We start from the raw sequence: 17,498 nt of genomic DNA on the forward strand, positions 1-17,498 counted from the left end.
AGGTAGAGATGTATTTTAGTCTGCAATGATTCCAAATTTTATTATGTTCGGGAAAATATTCTAAACCACAATTGATATTTACCTACCTACAATGCTTGCCATTGTTTAGGTCCAGTTTTTGAATTTAATAATGTACTTTCCTCTATAAAATTTCTGCAGTTAGAAACCAGCCTACTTTTTACACAACAAATTACGATCTAAACTAGTTCTTGTAAATGCATCTACATTTGATACAATTTTTTGTTGCAAACCTCTAATGAAAACAAGATCTGCGCAAAAGACGTCGAGAGAAAAAGCGAATAGGCTGACGCGACGCAGTGTAACACGTCTTGTGGTCAGTTTTTATTGTCCAAATGTAACAGCTATCACAACTTTGTATTCTGATGGCTGACCCTGCTAATCGACAAATATCTGATACCTGGAAACACCCTACAAACCTTTTACCTAACCTTCGAATCAACAACGAGCACACAAATATACTGCAGAACTTTTGTGCAACTAGTCAATAATAAGGCAGCTACAAGAACCAAGCAGAAATATATAGGGGTTTAGAATACTTTCGCTAGAAAAATTGTTATGCACTTTACAAGAAAAATGAACTCTCTTAATGTCAAATGTTGGAAATTGAAGCCGAACCACACTGGCATGGCGTGAAAACCGACTGTATACCGATCTCATACAAAAGCAAGTTTTCATGTCGGCTTTCACGCAGCCACTAGGGTAATAAAGATGATGTTTAAAAAATAGAAATTCAGTTATATACTTTGCATCTACCTGTGCCCGTAAATCTCCTTATCAAGGAACGCAATATTTTAATTCCAAACATGGCTGCTTTCAGACTTGACAAAAATCGGGCTGTTCTTTTTCATCAGGCGAATTTATGTAGATGTTTTCATGTGGGTATACCCTTATTCGAAGCGGGAACTTGACCCTCAAAAATTACGTTTGTGGTTATTGTTTCAAAAGTGAAAGTGCACTTTTGTTTTAATATAGCAGTGTTATTTTGACCAATACCCTTTCCCCGATATTGGGAACAAATTCAGCACTGCAGCGGTGAACACACATATACGTCGTCTGCTTATTGGGAGACGCCTAATGGTGGTTTGAGAAATCCGGAGCCAGTTTTGCAAAGCGCTAGCTGTTGCCATTTTTTGATATTTTCTCCAAATCGTCTTAGATGCAAAGTGGTGAACCAATTTTTAAATCACCGTAGTTTTTCTCTGCAGCAAAAGGGTATTATGCCGAGTGATCACTGCGCTGATGAAGTAGCCGTAAAATACCCCAACATTTCAACTAAACGAGCTGAGTACCGCTAACGAACGCCGTGTACATATAATGATTGTGTACATAAAGCTACGAAACCAAACCAAAGCACTTGAAATTTTGTTTGTGACATTTCATGTCGTGTCATTAAAGACCAAGTAATAGATGTATGGTTACAGTGCTGGAACAGTGGTTTGAGAAAGGTACAAAAAGGGATCTGTGCCAGCGTAGTTTTGCTCTGTACCAGTCACCATCACTACAACTTTGCTTCTGTTTTACCGAAGCAAGACAACGGTAGCTCCGCCAGGATTTTTCAAGACCGGGCCACCTCTCTACAATTCACAGAACTTTTTTTTTCGGAATGCAATTTGGCTTGACCATGAAATTTTCGGTCAACTATCGTCGGCGACATCGGCGACATCAACGACACCTGTGAGCCTGTGGATTCACCGAGGGGCGTCTCCCGTCATTTGGCAGCAGCGGCAGCGGCTGAGCGCGTCGCTACAACTTTTCTTCTGTTTTACAGAAGCAAGACAACGGTAGCTGAGCCAGGATTTTTCAAGACCGGGCGACCTCTCTACAATTCACAGAAATTTTTTTATGGAATGCAATTTGGTTTGACCATGAAAGTTTCGGTCAACTATCGTCGTCGACATCGGCGACGTCAACGACACCTGTGAGCCCGTGGATTCACCGAGGGGCGTCTCCCGTCATTTGGCAGCAGCGGCAGCGGCTGAGCGCGTCGCTACAATTTTGCTTCTGTTTTACAGGTTGGTAGTGTTATTTTTGACTACCCATTTAGTGCCTGCCGCTGCTGCCAAAGCTGTGTATCTCTGTACCTAGATGCGCGGTGAACATGTCGCGCTGTTGTGCATGTCGGTTGGAAGTCCCCGATAATGGCCTTTACGTGACTTGCAGTGAGTGTAAATTAAAGTTCCACCTCGGTGGCTGCTCAGGAGTAAGTGAAGACTCTTTCACTGGTAAGCGTGATGGCACTAAGAAGCATTGGAAGTGTGATACCTGCCGAGGCGCCACAGAGGAAATGGTGCGACAGGAAAGCAAAAAATTGACATAGATGTTGCAAGCCAGCTCGTTGAATTGAACAATAGGCTAGATTCTCTTTTGACTCAGCCTTCAAAAATTGCAGAACTTGAAGCGTCAGTTCAAGTGCTTTCGGATAAATTCTGTGAATTTCAAGCTCGTCTTGCCTACTAAGAAAAAGCAACAAAAAAATTAACTAAGCGAGTGCAAAAATTGGAGGTTGCGGACTCGAGCAAAGAGCTAACACAGCTTCAAACTGGATATGAATGACCTCGAATACCGTAGCCGTCGCTTAAACGTTGAAATACACGGTGTTCAAGAAACGGAAAAAGAGGACTTGCTAACAAATGTGAACGAAATAGCAACACAGATCAATGACCCCCCACTAAGCATAAATGAAGTCGAAGCTATTCACAGGCTTCCAGCTAAACCGGGCAAGATGTGGGCTATCATAGTTCGTTTCACGCGCCAAGAACTCCGTGATTCCTGGCTTGCAAACGAAAAAAGAACTAAAGAACGAAAATAAAACCACCTGCATCTGCGAAAACTTGACCCGACTCGCACGCGCCCTTTTGTAGAAGGCTAAAGAATGGCAACTGGAATCTGGCTATCAGTTTGTGTGGCATTCCTACGGAAAGGTGCTGGTCAGGAAGGCGAGCGGCGATCGAGCGATAGGTATTCGGAACGAGCGAGATCTGGCCGCTTTAAAGTGAAAACGTCAATGCATAAGCGTCAGCATTTAAACCGTAGTCAATGGCGTTGCCGCAGTTCGATCAATTTTGTTATGACACCGTATCGCTAAAAAACATTTGCACCTTGTCAGTTTTTCATTTGAATGCCAGATGCATGAGAAAAAAATTTGATGAAGTTTGCCTGTTTTTTTTAGAGTTAAAATACTCCTTTGACCTGCTGTGCTTCAGCGAAACGTGGTTTTTACCAGATGAGTGCTACTCAATAAGTGGCTATGATTGTGTTTCTGTGTCTCGTCCGCAAAAGCGTGGTGGTGGAATTGCTATTTATGTTCGCTCGGACTTATCGTATGAAATTGTTCCAGATTTTAAGAATGTTGATAGTAACGAATCATTCGCTATCCAATGTTATAACATTTTGTTTGCTCTTGCGTACCGCCCTCCTTCTGGATCTGTTGAAGACTTTCTCAAATCCTAAGAAAGGTTGTTCGAATTCAGCACCGCTCTAAATTTAGAAACAGTTTTGGTAGGAGATTTTAATATCAATGCATGTTCTAGAAATCCATCTTACTTACTATTTCAAGAAATATTTGAATCGTATGGCTGTTCGAATGTAATAGACTCCCCTACGAGAATTACGCCTTCCACGCAGACAACTCTTGATCTCTGCGTGACAAGCTTTCCTCGAGACAACATAAAAGCAGGGGTTTTGATGTACGGCCTTAGTGATCACCAACCCATCTACTGTCTCATTCCACATAAGCGTCCGTGTCAAACTGGCCATGAAGGGCTAGCTAGAAACTATTCTGGAAACAAAAAACTTTATTGAACTTGTTTCTGCCCATCCCTGGCACAAAATTACAGAGGCAACCGATGTAAATACTGCTTACGATGCCTTTTTGTCTACCTTTACATCCTCTTATAATACATGTTTCCCCATCAAAGCACTCAGACAATATAAGAAATCAAGAAAACCCTGGATATCAAAATACCTTTATAAACGAATCAAGCACCGAAATAAGCTATTCCGATCGTTTTTGAACAGCAGAAAGGAAAACGACTTTCAGAGATTTTAAAAAGGTACGAAACCAACTAAATAAGGATATAAAAAAAGCGAAGCTTGACTACTATATGAACAAATTCCAAGGTACTTTAGGAAATACACGCTTTGTGTGGAAAAGCGATAAACCAAATACTAAATAAAAATATTTCGATGAAAGGAGTTCACTTTCAAAGAAATGGGCTGTCGGACCTAGATGTTGCAAATACCTTCAATTCTCACTTCACTGACGTGGGAGCTGCCACAGATGTCCTTAAACAAACACAGTGGGACCAGTTCATAAAAGACAGGTGTCCCTCTACCGTGTTTATGAAGTTCAAAATATAATTTTATCGTTAAAGGGTGGTTGCTCCTCTGGTGCAGATGGTGTTAAATCAAAACCGCTGAAAGCTGTTAGTCAGACTGTATGTTTTCCCCTTGCACATATTTGTAATCTGATTCTCTCCACAGGTGTATTTCCGGAAAAAAATGAAGTTAGCTCGGGTGGTGGTCATTCATAAGAGCGGTTCATTTAATGATTGAAATAATTATAGGCCTATCTCCGTACTCTCTGTTTTTTCAAAAATAGCCGAGAACATCATGCGAAGAAGAATCACTGCGTTTTTGACCTTGCATAACATATTACCCGAAGAACAATACGGCTTCCGAAAAAATAAATCTGCAGAAACGGCCCTCCTAGGAATAAAAGAAAAATTGCTCCAAAATGTAGAGGAGAAAAAAATATCATTTGCCCTATTCCTTGATCTGAAAAAACCTTTTGATTGTGTCCAACATGACGTTCTTTTTCAAAAACTTCCTTTCTATGGAATACGTGGTGCCGCATTAGAATTATAAAAAAAGATATCTTGCGAACAGAACTCAGTTCACGGCAATAAATGGGGTCATTTCTGAAACACAGTACATAAAATACGGAGTTCCACAGGGATCTATCCCTGGGTCTATCTTATTCCTGCAATATATAAATGACATTGTACACATCAAAGGTTACACAAATATGGTATTATATGCAGACCACACCAACGTGTTTTTTTTCAGGTGTAAATGTGCACGATTTGTTTGGGCAGGCCAACACCTGGTTAGACGGTTTATGCTCATGGCTAACTGCAAATGAACAACAACTGAACGTAAGTAAAACAAAATACGTGCTTTCAAATCAAAAGGAACACAAACACCGATTGGATTACATCTGCAATTTCAGGGTGCCCAAATACAGCACACATCAACAATTAGATTTCTGGGGGTTTTGTTTCACAAAAATCTTTCATGGTCACCACATATTGATGCACTTAGAGTAGATATTTCCAGAGCCGTAGGAATAATAAATAAGCTGAGGTATCATTTCCCGCCAAGTTTAAAACGTGCTATATATCATGCTCTTATACGCTCCCGACTGAATTACTGTTCAATAGTGTGGTCAACCGCAACCAAAACAAGTTTGTATCTCCTACAAGCACTTCAAAATCGAGCTTTGCGTGCAATAGGAAATATTCAACTCAATGAAGACATTACTCCGTACTACACCGAATATAAAATTCTTGACGTCCGCAAAACACTCACGTATAAATTTTTCATTGAAATATTGCGACAATACAGCTCTGACAGCCTGTTTGTACTCACATACCAAATAAAAGAATGCTCATATCAGTTGCGAAAAACTTTATTAACGAAGCCAAGATCCAGAACAAACTATGGTGACCAAAAACTGTCTCACAAAATACCCCATGTGTTGAACGAACATCCGGTAATATTGGAAGTCTTAATTTCAGGAACAACGCCGTTACAATACAAGAAATTTATTAAACAGCTACTCTTTTCGATTGTATAGGTATGAAGGTATCATTGTAACAATAAGCGAAACTATTTTGTAACACCACGCGCTGCTCACGATGTTTTGAATTTGTTTCTGTTCTTGCATTTTGCATTTTGCTTTGTTTCTTCTGTACCCCAAATTATAAACAGCTTGGTACAAAAATGAAACCCTATCTAGTTGTATTCAATTGTATTAGTGTGTGCTAGTCTTCTTTTCCTTGAAAATTTTTCTTGTACATTTTTTTCTTGTACTTTTTATTTTTTTCTTATACTTTTTATTTGCTTTGTCATACCGTTCGCGGCTGAGGGTGGCGTGGCCTTCATCAGGCAACTGGTTTGCCTCTAGCCATGCCCCCCAAGGCAATGTTTTGTAATATTGCCTTGAATAAACTTGAACTTGAACCTGAACTTACTACAAAGAAACCTTCAAACGACTTGATGGAATATGCGAGTAGCAAATTTATGCTTAAAAATGCTTTGGGAGGTCAGAGTTTAAATTAAAACTAGTTTGCCACGCTTAGAGAAAAAAGTCCATGCGGCTGGAAATTGATCCGGGAACATTGGCTGTAAGCTAATTGGACGGAAGCAGGTATCGGTTTGTATGCGATGAAAAGTAACTTCTGATTGGTGCAGCTTTGAGTAACGTTGAGGATATTTTAGTCTTTCGAGTCGATAGTACTTTGTAATGTCCTTATATGAGACCAATTTTGTGAACTCCGCTTGTTCTTCGGGGACTTGGAGGAGAGTGCGCAGTCTTGGTGATTGCCAAAAATTGCCAAAAATACTGCCCTTCAATGTACAGTGGTCGGGTTTACAGGTTTACAGACGAGGAAGACATTTTTTCGTGGCTGATATTGCAAGAAGCCGAAAGCGAGGTGGAGGGGGGGGGGGAACCACGCCACCAAAGAGCTCCGACAGGCAGCTTGGGAGCCGACTAAGATGACCGCAATCTTGGTGTGAATGTGTGCGAGTGATTTGGCCAGTTTTTCAGTAATCTGCCTGGTTGCCGTAATAATTGAAGCACAGGTCATAACAGCCAATGTGGTAATGACGGTTGGAACTCTGTGCTGCCCCCTGGATATGAGCTAGCGTATACATGCGACACGTTCAGACGGTTCCCATGGATGTTCTCGTGGGCTTGACTCCGGCTTGTCTTGTCCCCAGGTGGAGATAAGGGTCACGTTCTTTGGTATTGAGCGAGCGCTACAGCAGATCTCCAAGCCTCGGGGAGGAATAGAATAGCAAGGGGAGATGCTGAGTGTATGAGTCCTAGGGGTTTCCGTAAACCAAGGCCCACAGGTGTTTCAGTGAGCCGAACACGTTTGCTTTAACTCTGAAATTATTTTAAATGTGTATTCATGAACATCGTCATCATCATCATCATCACCATCAACAGCCTATCTACGCCCAATGCAGAGGAAAGGCCTCTCCCATTATTCTTCACGTGTATTATAAAGCCCCAGTTGAACAGGCGGCTGAGTAGAGGTTTCATGGGCAGGCCGAATGCTTGTTTGAATGACTTGCGTATTACCCTGTCAAGTAAGTCAAAGGTTCTTTTGGCGCTGCAGAGGTCTGCAGCAACGTAGGTGCTCGAGCCGGTTTTATCAAATCGTATACGTTTAGGCCCAGATGGCAGTTAGAGCCTGCTGGAGCATGTGAGTTGGAGCATGTGCGTGACTTGAATGAATGTGTTGGATAGCTTGAATAAGGTCAGATTGGCCCGCGTATTTGCTTATATGGTGTGACCGAGAATATTTTTTGAAGAGCTGGGCTTGATATGCTGCCCGTCCAAGTGAAAAGTGAACGGCTCAATATTTCAAGCTTTCAGGGCTTGAACAGCATTATTTCTGTCTTCTGAGGTGTGCATTGATGGCCTACTGACAATGCATAAAACTGCAGAATCTTCGTGGGTTTTTTACGAGCATCTTGTATGTTTTCTATACAGTCAGTATATGTCCATATGGTTATATCTGCATACCGAGCATGATGTATATTGGGAATGTCACCGAGTGGCTTGGGCAGTCGAGTAAAGCCCGATTTAACAAAAGGAGGGACGAGACGGCAGCGTGCGGTGTGCCTGAATAACAAAGAAATATAGCATCTGACGTGAGATCGCCAACTTTGAGAATAGCTGGGCGTTGAATTAGAAAATCTCAAATGTAGGATTGGATGCGATGGCCACAACCAGCCTGATTGAGCCGAGAGAGAATTGCAGAATATAAAACGTTACGGAAGCCGTCTTTACGTTCAAGTGCGGAATAGCCCTCGGAGAGTCACAGGTTGCCCTCGCCAATACTTCTTCATTCAAAAGGACGACGGTGTCATGCCTACTGAATCGACACATCATAAGGGGAATAGGCTTCTGTCCTCAATAAACGGTTGCAGGTGTCTAATATAAGCTGTTCTACCATCTCATCCACACAGGATGCCAGGGATATTAGGCACAATTCGTCCTAATGAGGTGACTTGTTTGGCTTAGGAAGGAAGTGTACCTCCTCGGTTTTTCATTGGGGAGTAAGAAGACGAGACGTCCAGTGTGTATTAATGCGGTTAAGTAAATAATGTAGATAGTTGCCCTCCATGGTATACTAGGAGCCTGTAAGCTGCTTGCTGAGCCAATTTTAACTCGTAAATGTGAAAGTCCCTTTGAGAGTAGGTCCTTCTGAAGGACTGTTTATGGGGGTGGGTAAAAGTGTTGCGGTATAGATCTGTTAAGGTGGGAGAAGGGTTTTTGGGGAACCTTGAAATTATTGTGTGGTCCGATATAATTTTGTCAGGGGGGGTCGATGAGATGTCTGAGTTAGTGCCAAATTATCCATGTGACTAGGGACCTTGAAAAATATCGCAGAGCTGAAGACAACTTGCTTTCTAAAATTTCTCGGAATATAAAGTGGCGGCTGGATTTAGAGCCGCCCTTTTTTGGCGAAGTTGGCGAATCAGGTGTCGGCGTTTCCATCACTCAGTGAGACTCTGACGGGCTTCCCAAATGTGAAGGAGTTCGAAATCGACGCTGAGTGTATGATGAGGTGTGCATATGCTTTTGACATGCAGCTGTGCTGTTTTGATGAGGTCGTCAATCCAAGTGCTAAGGGGTGGAGTGGTATCAATTGAGCGGGAGGATGTCGCAGTTTCCAAGGCGTCCCAATTAGAGATACGGGCCACACTTGGTTTGATATTGTAATGCTTCTTCCAGGTGGTGAGTTCACAATGTCGCGATCTGAGCCCACATTGCCAAGGGGTAAGGGCCAGATGACATCGAAATCCCCGGCTAAAAACATTAGGTTGGAAGGTGCGCCCCTAGCAGTACTTGTGCCCGCGCGGGTGTATGATTGCACGTGATTGAGCAAGGTAAGTTTAAAATCCTCTGTCGCCTGTGTCAGCAGGATGCCTCGTTTTGTTTGTTACATATAAACCCACTGCGGGTGGGCGATATTGAAGTCACCCGCAATGATTAACATGTCATCCACACGAAGATTTGCATCCCCTATGGTGGTGGAGATGCCACTGTCTTTGAAGAAGGATGACAATATACATCGAGGATGAAAATGCTAGATTTTATTTTATTCGAAGGAGAGATTAGCTCTATGAGAACTTGATTGTCTCACCGTTGCGAGGTGATGTGGTGAATTACTGAGATGGTGTTACGCACCAGAGCAAGTGTAGGGGTTGTGTCGCCGGTGCAATCATTGACGCATACCGGTAGTTTGACGGATGAATTACCATCCAGCGAAGCGACAAATGCGCGTTTGAGGTCAAAAGTGATTGGTCCACTAGGGTCAAAACAGCTGCTTTCTGTTTGAGACCGCGGAAGTTTCATTTAAGAACAGTGGTGACATTAAAGTGGGTGCCGGGCATCTGCAGGAGATGCGGTGAAGAAGTCGTCGGGAGTGCGTTAGAATGGTACGCTTCGCCTATTCCCTGTGTTAGGCCCTTTGGAAGGCCTCTCTTGTTTAGGTGTTCGTATTTCGTAGTTGTGATCGAGAGCTGTGGTTCAATTACCGGCGGTAAAAACTTTCTGTCGGAGGGCAGATTGGACGTGGGCACTGGAATTCTTGCTTAAGAAAGTGATTTTTTTGGTGGACGGTTTGGAGTTCTTTAGTGACAGAAGTCAATACACTAGTGATTTTAAAAAAAGCACGTCTTGGACCTCAGGTGGGGTTGGTGGTTGTGGTTGCGCCACAGTAGGACAGGGATGGGGTGTTGCCTGCCTTTGCTCAAGTATATTTAACGAGTTCGGACTGACGCCAATAATGTGATTTGTAGCTCAGGCAGTTGAGCCAGATGTTTGCATTTCACATAAGAAGTGGGGCTTTCGCGTAAGGTCGGGGGTGTTGGAGGGTACTATGGGAATGAGCTGTGAGAGAGATGCGTTGGACACAACTTACGTTATGCTCATTCTCGTCTTGTGGGCGGGTTTCTGACATGCTTCGAAAGTGGTTGCGACTATATTCAGGAGCGTGGATTCTCAATCTTAATCTTGATTTTCGCCTTCTCCAGCTGCTACCTTTCATGCTGGAATGCCTGGAGCTGCTTCTCCCACCACTGATTTGTGTTACTGACCAGTTTCTCTACCCACGGTAGTTTGGAGTCGTATCGAATTGACTCCTTCCATCGCTGTTACAGCCGCTGGCTCTTCCTGATTGCGTACGGGGTGAGGTATCGGCCTGGGTACCATGTGGCGCTTGTGAGGCGATCTATCGCGCACAGCGTTCTATTGTCCACGCAGGGGTTGTCTGGGCTACTTTTCATATTACGTACACGTGGGAAGCTCGTGTTCCCGGCTGTGGGCAGGCTACGGTGACCCACTTCGCAAAGCATCTCGCAGACGGTCACGTTTTTCTTGTGCAAGGTGCATAGATACTCCGCTCCCTACAGCCAGATGTAGTTCGGTACTTTGTGCTCCGAGAACCTTACAAGGACTGCTGTCGAGTCATTTGCCATTCGTCTCGCCGTCTAGATTTTGAGCTCGTCCTGAACTATATTCTCCCTGGTTTTGTGGATAGTGAGCCGCTTTGGCGCTCCTTGAATCACTCCCGTCACAGCTTTGTCGTGGGCTAGCCCGTACAGTTCCACTAGATGTTCTGTTCCATCAATCTTGATCTTTTTCATACGGAACTACCTCTGCGCCACTTGTTCGGCCGGAGCACTGATGGTTGCCATGTTTCGGTTGCGGTTGTCCCTCGGATTAAAGTTTGCTTGCCTCACGGTTGTGGTGGTGGCCAGTAGCAAAGCCAGCGACCAATCAGATGGTGCGGGCTTGTCCATGTTAAGTGGATTTCGCGGCCGCAGAACTAATTTGTAATCCTCCTGGCGAAAACGCACTAGCCTGGGTGCTCGCTTCGTTTTTATGGTGTCTCGGTTCCGGTTCCAGGGGCGAGGATGGTGGTGGTTGCTCGTTTATCTGAGTTAGCTGTAGTCGGTCTCTTCGGCGTCGCCCCTTTGAGACGTATATGTTCCACTGGCCCGCCACCTGTTAATCGTGGTTATCCTAAATATGGTCGTGTAGCATTTGGTTGTTTTCTGCACTGCCTTGATTATTATTACCCACGCAAGCAGGGGCCGCATCATCTGCCCCAGGGGGGCCTGGTCGTCAGCCAGCATTATATTTAGTCCACATAATCTGGAGAGTGCCTCTACACTCAGAAACGTCGCGCTTGCCAGCATTATTTAAAAGTTGCCAGGTGCAATTTACATGGTTGAATTGGATGGCACTGAAGAAATTGTATTTATGATGCGTTTGCACGACTATTGTTTCCCGACTGCTCAACTCAAGACAAGCGCGTCGGAGCAAGTGAGCTCTTACTTCTTACTCGCCCACAGCGATTAGACGTTCAGCTGCGCTGGCATCACGCTTCGTGGCGCGAAGTGTTTTGCTCGCGAAACGTGCGACATAACTACTGTACTCAGTTCCAGGGAATCCCGCACGTCAAGCAGCTGACTTACGTAAACTTGCGGCGCAACAGCATTGCGCATATTATAGCAGGACGAATACGCAGGTAGCAAGAGTATATTATTATGATTTCTAACAGTAACGAGCAAAATAGAATTGCAGAAAATGTCGGTGTCCCGTGCCAACAGTAAAACGGCTGTGTTGGCAGCAATGCAAAGTTAAGTATTTCTCTCAGCCTATGCGGCTTTTTTACAGATAAAAGGAAACTCTGAGCATCGCTCACCTCCAAAAAATGTTGTTCAACGCACTTCAGTATCTTTGTTCGGTTCCTCTGGGTAAACGCTGAAAAGTGGGGAGAAATGAAAGAGTTATTGTAAACCAATGTTAGAAAACCATTTATTAGAGGTTTAAACCGTGAAGTGCACATGTCCGCACCAAGAAAGCTTCTCATATGATCATGATTATTTGTTTAATAAATTTATCCTTCGTTTTTATTGCGTGTCTTTTAAAAATATATTTACACGCTGTTTAAATAACCTCGTCCTTTAAATGAAGCCCGAAAAGGTATGCAGAAGGGCGACAACAAATTGAGAGCTATTCAACTCTTGGAAAATGGGAACCACTGAAGCCGTACTCGCTTTATTTTCTGTCGTTACTGGCTCACGCCTGAGTTCCAAGGAAACAATTAGCTCTTCATTCGAGAGAGGTCATCCGGTACTCGACGAGGTGAAAGTTAATTCGGCCACTGTGGCTGCATACTGTGCTACAGCGGCTTTTGATTACTTAGCCGGCTATTCGTGCTTGTGTGCGTGTCGAAGGGGCTTCCGTTCCCCCTCTTCTTAGTGAAAAAAGAGGTGGAGAGGCTTGTGAAAAAAAAATCTCCGGTTTCGAGGCAAAGATGGCAAAAGGCAATGGCGAATAAGTCTTCTTATTTATTATGACGTTTACCCTCTCTTAAAGGTTTAACGACTTCAAACAATGAGGTTCAACAATGAGGGGCAACGATCTCCTAATGTGACCGATATGAGCGGCTGGGGACGCGCCGAGATATGGCTGACATAAACTGCTGTTGAAGCACAGGGATACCATTCAAAAGATTCTCTCTATGACCGCATTCTGTGGGGCAAGTTGTTTAGTTCAAAAACGTTTACACGAGAAACAAAACAAAGCCTGACACTTGCACCCAACCATATCTAACTACAAGCCTGGAAAAGATGTCATGTCCTATTCAAATCCAATAGTGAGTCACCATGTCTCAGTCTGCTATTTTTTGAATATATGCCATGTCCCTTCTGTACGTGGGCACGGGTGCCGAGCAAGAAAGGCTTGTGTTTTGGAGTTGCTTTCTTTTACAACGGCGATGTATAAGGTTTATCAGAATGAATTGTTCGCCTTCCGGCATAACAAAAGGGGTTCCCAAACTAGTCTCCGTCGCCTCCATAATGCGTATGGTTGCGGAGAGGTCGCGCAGCCCGAAAGGTTGCTGTCTTAGTGGTAACGCCATGAAGCCAAATGCAAACTGGTTTACTGCATGCCGAGAGATGGGGCGAAGATACAGAAGGAATACCTTTACGGCGAGGTTACACTATGACACACAAGCTGTATGACAGTTTGTCTTCTGCTTCAAAACGAATGATTTCTGCACTCAAGGGCACCCCATATTTATACCCTATGCGCTAACGATGAAGCAGTTCTCCTAGAGATTTCTGAAGACGACCCGACCATAGCGGACAGGAGATCGCGGCTGCGCTGTCCGACTTTACGGAGCATCTCGCCGAAAGTAAATTAATTGAAAACGGCTAAAATTGCGTCACTGACAGCGAGGCGCCCGCGCCTCGGCCGTTCTTCAGGAAGCTGCAACTTGTCCGAGGCAGCTTTCCTAAACACGGGGGCACTCCGCAACTTGCAGTATGCACGAACAGAATTGCGGCGCGCTGAATTGCGACAGAATCTAATTCTTTAAGCCAGAAAGCAAACCACGAATAAAAAAAGGCAAACCTTGAATTGTTGCCTGTGTGAAAATTCCAGCTACATGAACCAGGTATTGTTTAGTCATCTGTGAACTGTCGACTCTCTGTAGACTATTAGAAGGGCCGGGCACCCCATGGGTCTTTTTTGGACACTTGATGAGAGCCCCAAATTCACTGGGACGACTGGGACGTCTTGTTTCCTTCTCGCATCGCTGAAGGACTCTAGAATGTTCTCGCATAAGACGCTTCGATTTGCGATACGCCCTAATGCTTCCTAATGGCTTCGATCGCTGCCGTACGTAATGCTACACTGTGCGTTTATTTCACAGTAATCAGAACGCTGACGACAATAGTGAATTCTGCTGTTTTTCAATTCGCTTACTTCGCTGTGTTCTTCGGATCCATCATTCAGCTATGTTCCTGCGTGTATGACCACCTCTCACTGGTCCTGAGAAGTGTGTAGGCTCGTGTTGCAGTACGCTTCCGGAGAATGCTCACAATCATAAAAATCATGACTGCCATCACGGTTATGTATTCTTCGGCCACACCGTAAACAGCCCGTTTGCCCAGCTTTTCTCTTAGATAATGTGCTTGGCTTTGCGTACTCATTGCAATATACTTTGCGATCTTTTTTACTGTCTTATAAGCTGTGTTAACTGAAACGCGGCTTCATCTGCAATGGATGACCCCAAATTTTCAAGCGCCTTTATCTTCATGAAAATTGCGGCAGCAGGGGAGATCTTTTGAAGGGCCCTGGCAATTTTCGTAACAGATACATCACGCATCTGTCACACAAAACTCGAATTCCGAGGTACACGTAAGCAGGCTTGAGTCCGTTTAACTTGCTAAGTGTGATGGTTCACCCTCGATATACGTCACTGCTACACAGCGTTTGTGTCATGCTAGTTCTATAAAACTACCGTAACAGAATTTCAAGTCTCTTAATACGAAGTGTCGAGTAGTCTTCGCAGTGGTACCAAATAAAAGCAAAGCAAAGAAAGCTAAAACGAAAGCACACGCACGGTGTAGTAGGAAGTGCGTGTTGCCCTGGTGTACGTATAGAGCATACAGCGTCCTCACATTGGCCTTAAAGTTGCGCTTTGAGGACTACCACCGGACCGCACAACTTGACGTACAACGAGTTTAAGATTGCCTAGAAAGTCGTTCGGCTCGACCTAAACCTTACCTTCACTGTGGTACCTTCACTCTGAATATGCACCTAACAATATGCGCAGATACTCACTCAGGGAGATGCGCAATGACGATATAACTGCGGTTCACAAATATAAATTTGGTTCGATGTCAGCCTACTCTCCGATAAGTCTCAGCGACATTATGCTCTGAGGCATGTATATACAATGCAGGCAATGTCAGTGAGATGCAGAACCGTAAATAAACGTCTTGATTACAAGATACCTGACACATAGCGTACCTAAACACGCCCTACTATCCCTATCAATCCGGAAATGGTTTACTTACATATCATTTCGCAGAAGAAATACAATTGCCTAATTCAAAAATACAGCATTGCTAGAAATCCGTCCAGGAAAGTCCCTTCAAAACCCTTTACTTTACCCCTGGACAACCGAGGTCAACTATAGGTCGACGTTTAACAGTTGGTATAGACAATCGGGGTGTTCCAAGGGAACCACTGGATGGATCTTGGCGCATACGGACGTTCCCGGTTTGTAGCAGTCTGGGAATGCTATGTCGCAACCCAATTTATAGACTGAGAAGATTTTGCGAGAGACATGTGTAAATACTGCCAATAGTTCACAGCAGATCCAATGCTTTTGCATTCAAAGCGCGCAAGCAAAACTAGGTGAAACGGGGATGCTTATTGTTTGGCAGGTGCAACCTGTGGAGACCCATTTACCAGATTTTATGGGGTCTTTGACACATGTCCCTATTACAGCTATTTGATTCCGCGAAGCGGAGACGGCCCCCAGCGTTTGTATTCCGTAAAATGAGACTCGAGCTGACAGGGTATTGTGTATAATTACAGCATACGTCGGTTTAATTATATATAAGCAATAGGTTCAGCTAAAAGTGGGCATATGTCAAGTTTATGGTTGCTTGGGTAGGAACGAAGCAAAGCACCTAAATTCGCGATGATTTACCTTCCTAGTGGATACCGGATTTGAGTAATAGGGCGAGTGCAAGGTTCTGGCAACAATGTATATTTTTGCAAATAAAAAAGGGTATGTTTATTACGGGCATGTGGTACTTATATGGCCTGTTTGCTTTGTTGCTAAAATGGGCTCTAGGGGAGAATAATTTTTCCGCTAGAAGTAACGGAGAGAAACCTCATCCATGAGCGGTTATGATTTCTGCATCAGAAGCAAAGGGGTCTACGTTGAACTCTGCAAACTTCCGAATTGGGGAAATAATTTTGTTGTTTAGGCCTGTGCTCATCAGCGCACTCGCCGTAATACCAGCAATGAACACACGCCGACGGATAGACGGCCGCACGTGCATGATACCAGACTTTGTAAAATGTTAGTACCCCATGTGAGCTCACATCCTGAATTACCTTATTCAAATCGGGCCTACCAAACTAGTGAAATTCTGCCAAAATTTGTTAATGAAAACAATAGCGTTACGTTCGAACGTTTCTTGTTTTCGACCATCAAGCAAATGGCGATGTACTGCAGCTCGAACGGTTTTTATTTTCTTAGCCAACGAGTCTAATTTCAGACAAAAACAAAGCTGTGTCTCTAAACTCACATTGCTACCCGGATACTTGCGTTAATAATTCTTCTTTACTACTATACATTTGGAAAGAAAATGTTATAAGCTTATATTACAAAAACACAAAATGTTTGCATTGCTTGTCTATACCTGGATGTGTATACCACAAAAATAACTATTTAAAATACCAGTGCACCGTGTGACTTATGAATATTTTGGGTATCTCATATCTTGTAGCTAATAATGACACATAAAATATGGGAAAATGTTTTAGGTCACAGTCAATATTTTTCCTTTGTGATTCGGGCTCGGGACTTACTGCAAAATAACGGTGGTCCATTACTCAGAGGGATAGCAGTCGTTGTAACCCAGGTAACACCGACAACGATAAGGGCCACACAAGCTAGTATCATGGTCCGGTCTTCAAACGGCTTGCCTTCAGCAAGTTGTGGAACTTCTCTACTAACCCGAAATTTTCGGTTCGTTATAAATCTTAGCTCAAGTAAATCAATCAATCATTTTGTAAGACAGGATATGTACCTCGCGTCAAAGATATTCAGGAAAAAGCATGACCTCACCCAAGATTTCTTCATTTGTAAGTTTGTGCTCTTTCTTTATTTATACATTGCTTGCAAAGTTTTCTTATGCAGCACTCTGATGACGCACAAAACAAAATGGCATCATTGAGGACATTCTAGCGGCGTTTACATCGGATAGTTGTCCTTTGGAATATCTGTAAACTCTGTAAAAAAAACATTTTTTGAAAATAAAGTTGTCGCTGGCCCATTCGTATAAATGCTAGTAAAACACGCTCAAACGTTTCTGCAAAATAAGGGCACGAGACCTCCACTGCGACATCACACATTTTCAGAAGATACTTAGGCTTTAGAATTTGGATATGTTTATGTTCTGTGAGCTCCTTTATTGAAATCTGGAGTATTGAAAAAAGCATAGCATCGGGTACAAAGAAACCTCGATGGGGATATTTGGGAGATGCTTTCCTGCTGCAGTCGACAGAACAAGGCTGATTATGACAATAGAGAAGAATGAAACAGTTAGGACGAAAATTATATGCACAGTAAACA

General features: G+C 43.5%; 1 protein-coding gene across 1 annotated transcript in view; it reads right to left on the minus strand.

Annotated features, from left to right (window-relative positions):
* Nucleotides 1–16,887, minus strand: part of LOC144142160 (uncharacterized) — a 33,620-nt gene extending 16,733 nt beyond the window's left edge. The window contains exons 1-2 of the mRNA XM_077673544.1: nucleotides 16,733–16,887; nucleotides 12,036–12,094 (exon numbers count right to left, since the gene is read on the minus strand). Coding sequence (XP_077529670.1) covers nucleotides 12,036–12,094; nucleotides 16,733–16,826 — 153 coding nt within the window. The 5' untranslated portion in view covers nucleotides 16,827–16,887. The remainder of the gene's footprint in view (nucleotides 1–12,035; nucleotides 12,095–16,732) is intronic.
* Between the last annotated feature and the right edge of the window lie 611 nt (nucleotides 16,888–17,498).

The sequence above is a fragment of the Haemaphysalis longicornis genome, unplaced genomic scaffold (assembly GCF_048455015.1).
Source record: "Haemaphysalis longicornis isolate Haplotype H1 unplaced genomic scaffold, Haemaphysalis longicornis Haplotype H1 scaffold_6, whole genome shotgun sequence".
NCBI lineage: Eukaryota > Metazoa > Arthropoda > Arachnida > Ixodida > Ixodidae > Haemaphysalis > Haemaphysalis longicornis.